General features: G+C 48.5%; 1 protein-coding gene across 3 annotated transcripts in view; it reads left to right on the top strand.

Moving 5' to 3' along the window:
• The first annotated feature begins 2953 nt into the window (after positions 1-2953).
• The window catches only part of DOCK7 (dedicator of cytokinesis 7), a 144875-nt gene continuing 141828 nt past the window's right edge, over positions 2954-6000 (top strand). For all 3 annotated transcript variants that reach the window (XM_067535648.1, XM_067535647.1, XM_067535649.1), the window contains exon 1: positions 2954-3299. In XM_067535648.1, the coding sequence (XP_067391749.1) occupies positions 3262-3299 (38 nt within the window). In that variant the 5' untranslated portion in view covers positions 2954-3261. The remainder of the gene's footprint in view (positions 3300-6000) is intronic.

Genomic DNA, 6000 nt, shown 5'->3' with positions numbered 1-6000 from the left:
GCAAAATAGCATAGCAGCCTTTAACTTTTGATAGCAGCCTTTAACTACCTGAAAGGGGGTTCCAGGGAGGATGGGGCTAAACTGTTCTCAGTGGTGGCAGATGACAGAACAAGGAGCAACGGTCTCAAGTTGCAGCTGGGGAGTTCTAGGTTGGACATTAGAAAAAAGTTTTTCACTTGGAGGGTGGTGAATGGGTTACCTAGGGAGGTGGTGGAATCTCCATCTTTAGAGGTTTTTAAGCTGAGGCTTGACAAAGCCCTGGCTGGGATGATATTGCTGAGGTTAGTCCTGCTTTGAGCAGGGGGTTGGACTAGATGACCTCTGAGGTCCCTTCCTACTCTAATATTCTATGATTCTATGAAAATACTTCACTTAGGAAAGAACAATTAGTTGCACGCATACAAAACGGGAAATGACTGCTTAGGAAGAAGAATTGCAGAAAAGGATCTCAGGGTCACAGTGGATTACAAGCTAAATATGAGTCAGCAGTGTAATGTAACCCTGTTGCAAAAAAAGCAAACATCATTCTGGGATGTATTAGCATAAGTGTTATAAACAAGATACAAGAAGTAATTCTTTTGCTCTACTGCATGCTGATTAGGCTTCAACTGGAGTATTGTGTCCAATTCTGGGTGCCACATTTCAGGAAAGATGTGGACAAATTAAGGAAGTCCAGAGAAGAGCAGCAAAAATGATAAAAGGTCTAAAAAACATGACTTATGAGGGAAGATTGAAAAAATTGGGTTTGTTTAGTCTGGAGAAGAGAAGACTGAGGGGGGAACACGATAACAGTTTTTAAGTACATAAAAGGTTGTTACAAGGAGGAGGGAGACAAATTGCCCTCTTTAACTGCAGAGAATAGGACAAGAAGCAATGGGCTTAAATTGCAGCAAGGGCAGTTTAGGTTGGACATTAGGAAAGACTTTCTAATTGTCAGAGTAGTTAAACACCAGAACAAATTGCCTAGGGAGGTTGTGGAATCTCCATCATTGGAGATTTTTAAGAGCAGGTTAGATAATACTTAGTCCTACCTTGAGTGCAGGGGACTGGACTAGAAGACCTCTCGAGGTCCCTTCCAGTCCGACACGTCTATGATTCTATGATTGGTTGGGCTGCTAGAGTGCAAAGACCATTACCTATAACACTGATCAATAATGTCTCACTGTCTGCTTTTACTGCTCCATTTGTCTATATCCATCTGTTGCCTCTTGTCTTATACTTAGATTGTAAGCCCCTTTGGGCCGGGCCCGTCTTTTTGATCTGTGTGTGTACAGCACTTAGCACAATGGGTCCTGGTCTATGACTGGGGCCCATAGGCGCTACAGCAATACAAATAATAAGAACAGCATTCATCAAAAGGTTTGTTAAAGGGAAAGAACCTGGATCTGTTTATGGTTTCATTATAAAAGCCTTGCAAAGTTTTCGTGGTTTAAGTTCAAAATCAGATGAAACTTGGTAGATTCATCTTAGTTTCAGCTTGGGTTTCAGGGGTTGTTTGAAACCAAACTCAGGGAATGCAAATCTACATGAACCAGAACTGAAGCCACATGAAATTAAATTAATGTGTATTAGAGCCACATAATTCACTGGAGTGAAGTCTTGAGCCAACACATCAGATTGAGACAGGTTTGTCATAGCTATGAGTGGCATTTAATTACTATTAGAAGTACTTGGGCTATTAATTCTTAAAGAGAAAAAATTGTCTCATTGTGATGTCATGGCAATCAAAGTGTGACTTAATTTATGGCATGTTTAATCCATAAAATGGGAATAACAATAGTTCACCTTTCTGAAGCATGTTGAGATCTTTAAAGGAAGAACTGCTAGGCAAGTGTGAAATGTTTCAGATCATCAGTGTGCAACATTTCATGGCTATTATTTGTAATTTGTATTACGGTAGCACCTAGGGAAAGGATCAGGACCCATTGTGCTAGGTGCTATGTGACAAATAAAGACAGCCCTATCACTTAAAGAGATAAATAGACAAAACAGAGGGATGGAGCAGAATGTAAGTGTAAAAATGAAAAGATGCAGAAAAATGGACCTCTTGGCTTGTCACTTGACTAAATCAAGAGTTATATGATGCAAGAAAGTCATAGCACAATTGTGTCATGTCTATCCTCATAGATATTGCAGGATTCCTTCAAATTTCTGAAATCTGAAACCATCTTTGGGAATGTACTCACAAGTTAAGAGTGGGAGCTACTCAACTTTATAGAGTGGAAGAATGACCCAGTGATTTGGGCATTAACCTAAGACATGGGCAACCTGTGTTCAATTCCTTGCTCCCGACTGCATGGGTGACCTGGGGTAAGTCACTTTTCACTCTCTGTAAAACGAGGATAATCTCCCTTCCCTACCTTCTGGGGTGGTGCCAGGCTAAAATGAAGGCAAAGCCCTTTGAGATCTACTTGTGAAAAGCGTTATCAGACTGATCAGAAAGAGGTTGATGTTCTTCGGTTAGTGCCAACAGCGCAGTCAGTGCACAGAAATAAGAGTCCGTGCCCAAAGAGCCGACAGTCTAAAAGACAGACAACCCCCAGGCTGGCACTGGGGCACAATCAAAGCACGGCACACACACTGATGATCACAACCAAAGAGTCTGAATTTCCACACACTCAGTTTGCAGCTGGGCCGCGGGTTCCCACACCTCCCTTTCACCGCCCGCACCGGGCAGGGCCTGAAAATAATCATCTGCCAAAGGGAGGGAGGCTCCTTGCAGCGTTTTCAAGCAGCATCTCTGCCAAGGCCTGTCGGGTCTCTGCTCTGCTCTGCTCTGCTCCCCTCCCATGTATTTCGATGGAGTACAGAAGCGTGTCCTTGCGTTTCCCCCCTTCCCTTGATGTCCCTATTCCCAGCTTCCCAGCACTGGCCAGTGCGCAGCATAGGAACCCCCCGAGAGGAGATCTGGGGGCCGCCTGGGGCAGCTCTGCTCCCCCCACCCCGCCCTAAAATGGGACAATAACTCCTCAGACAGCTCGCGGGCCTCCCGCCGCCTTACCGCATATCGGCTAAGAGCGGCCCACCCTTCCCCCGGCCTGGAAGGGGCGGGATGGGATTGGACCGTCAGGGTAGACTGTGATTGCTGGGCCGGCCAGGCTGTTCAGGGGGCGTGTCTCTCCGGAGCATTACGGCTCCCTTTCCCGGCTCCTGTGACTGCTCCAGGCCAGGCTGCGCTGAGCTGAGCCGAGCCGCCAGCAGCAGCAGCCAGGAAGGCGAGACGGGAGCGTTCTGCCTCCAGCCTGAGCCGCCGCCGCAGCCATGGCCGAGCGCCGCGCCTTCGCCCAAAAGATCAGCAGGTAAAAGGGCCCCGCGTGCGGCGCGCGCGGAGCTCGGCCGGGAGGCGTGTGCAACACTGTAGCCTCCCGCTGGAGCAGCGTTGGGGGGGCGCCGAGCGCCGGGCTGGGCCGGGCCGGCAGCGGCGGAAGGGGCCTAGCTGGAGCAGGAGATTCCCTTCTCGCGCTCCCCCCAGCAGGGTTGTTAACCAGCCCTGCGTGGGTCGGGGCTGAGCTCTGCTGTGCCCCACGTTGCATTGGGGTCGGTGCGTGGGCCCGGCTCTGCCAGCACCCGGCGGGGGAGGGGGGGGGCGTGAGCGGCCGGCTTGCATTGTGCTCCGCGGCGGGGAGGCGTGAGGTGCACGGGAGGGGTTTTGTGGCTGGGGAATAATGGTTTGGTGCCGTGCGCTGGAGCGACCCGCTGCCCTCCACGGCTCCCGGTCCGGCTGACAGGTTTCCTATCGCCCCCGCCCGGGCTGCCGCTGTCAGGCAGCGGGCGGGGTGCGAGACGCCCTGCGCCGAGAGCCCGCAGCCGTCTGCGATGCGATGCGTTGCTGCCTCCTGGCCTTTCGGCGTGACGCCCCCTCGCCTCCCGGCGGCGCGGAGGAGCCGTTCCGCGTGGGAGGCTGCCCAGGCTCCGGGCTTCATCAAAACAACAAAAGCGATCGTGGGGGTGGCCGTGGAGCGGGCGTGGTTCCTCCTTCCGCCACAAAGCGGGGTGCTGGGGTGGAGGAGGGCGATCCACCGGCCCAGCTCCGTCTAGAGTGGTTACTGCGTGTCGATATAATGTCTCCACGGTGTCCCCGCCAGTCAAGGTTTCATCAAAACGCAAAGATGGGTCGCCTCTTCCGGCCAGCGTTTTACCCTGCGCATTATTTCACCTGTGGTTTTTGTACCGGGTGGCTCTGAGGTGTTTTGAAAAATGAGGGCTCTCCCAGGTGTGCTGTCTAGCTATGCTGCTGGTATAAAACATTACTCAGATATTGTAACAAGAACTTAGATCTACTCCTGGGATAGAATTCTTCACTCTACTGGCAGACAGATTAGTCTAGCGGAAGGAGCATGGGACTCGAACCTTCTGGCGTTCTAGCACCAGACACCTTGGGAGAGTCACTTAACCTCTGCTGCAGTTCCTTCTCCCCCTCTGTAAAAATAGCTTCCTCTCTCAAACGTGCTGTCATAAGCAGCTAGTTTGTGTGTCCAGAGACCTGTGCAAACACTAAGCTGTATATAAAATTTGTAATACGAAATATTTTACGGAAGACTAGAAGAACAATGTTAATTATATTTTTTTACAGAACAGGGTTTGAAGGATTCCACTCACCACTAACAACTTTCTACAGCCTTTTTAAAAGTTACATTTCCAGCCACACCCATGCATGCTTCCAAATGTGAACGGATGCAGTGCTGTCCTTGAGAGCCTGATAAATTGGTTAAGGATCTCTGTTGCTGCTTCTTCCTTTCCCAAGCAGCAGAATGAAATTTAGCTAGACTAGTTGGTTTCACTCTTGCTATTCACAACAAGGCTGTGGGGCATTCACTAACTGAATGTCACTTTCAGTTTCCTGAATGGGAAAGCTGCAGAGGCAATTACTGAAGTGATTTATGGAAGAAGGCCACCCAAAAGAGAGGCTGGGGGAGGGGAGAATGCACTGTCTCCCATTGCTGGCTCTGGGGTCACAGGAGAGAGTGCTGCTCCTTCCTTCTTAGGGAACAGGCAGCACAGAAGAGTGGCTTCATATGTATCAGAATGTACTAGTAGTCAGAGACTGATATGAAAAATGGATGGCCCAAGAATTTCACCATACCTCTTCCCCTCACATGGTATGGAGGGAGCTGGTTTTGCCATCCTGGTTCTAGCTTGTAGTCGTGGGTAGAGCTGCATAAAAGGCAGGAGTGCTAGGAAAGTCAGGAGTAAGAATTCTTGAGTTCTGCAGCTTCGGTGACAGGCCTACACAGTAGTAAATAGTTTGCCACCTTCCCTTGGTGGCGTCTCTATCAGGCTTTAGTGGAGTAGTTTAAGTTTCCCAGCCACTGGCTACAGGTGTTAACTTCACAATACAGGAAGGGGGAAAAGTTTCTGTGGTGCCATCTTTGTATACCTTGCAGTGCTGTAGTCATTTGTTGTGTTTAAAAGCAACCAAATGACACAGTGTGTAGATACAGATGTTTCCCTTCTGACACTTGCAAGGAAAAGTTATGGAACTCCTGACATGGAGTATGTGATTTACTGTACATGAAAATTTTACCTGCACTTGGGCAGGTTAATATTCTACACTGCCAATTTCTTAGAGCTAAACTACTATTAAGCCCTGTTCCAAGGTCTTTCCAAAGTTATTCAGGTAGAGCAATATTTTCTGAAGCAAAGCAAAATATTTTTTGTACTTATGCTAATACACAAATTGCTCCTCAAAACATGTCTGTTGTGGAATCCTAGAGTCTGAACTCTGGCCACAAGTAAACTGTAGGCACTTGTAGGCTCCTACAACTTTTCCCTAGGGCTGTCCCTGGAAGCGTTCTCTTGTTTTAATCTTCATGCCATTGTTTGAAGTAGAATATCCATGTTAGATTTTCACACATTGACATCCTGTTTGCCTTACTCATAGAACTAGTCACACACATCTAAGTTCGGCCTGTAATAGGTGTGTTCATATGGTTATCACACACTTTGGGTGACATTAAAGCAGAGTACAATTTGTAGGATTACCTGCCAGAATGTGTGCAG

This window comes from Emydura macquarii, unplaced genomic scaffold (assembly GCF_026122565.2).
Source record: "Emydura macquarii macquarii isolate MOO-44397 ecotype Brisbane River unplaced genomic scaffold, CSIRO-AGI_Emac_v2 contig_3506, whole genome shotgun sequence".
NCBI classification, from domain to species: domain Eukaryota; kingdom Metazoa; phylum Chordata; order Testudines; family Chelidae; genus Emydura; species Emydura macquarii.
The sequence above is the reverse complement of the archived record's forward strand: the minus strand, read 5'-3'. Positions and strand labels throughout refer to the sequence as shown.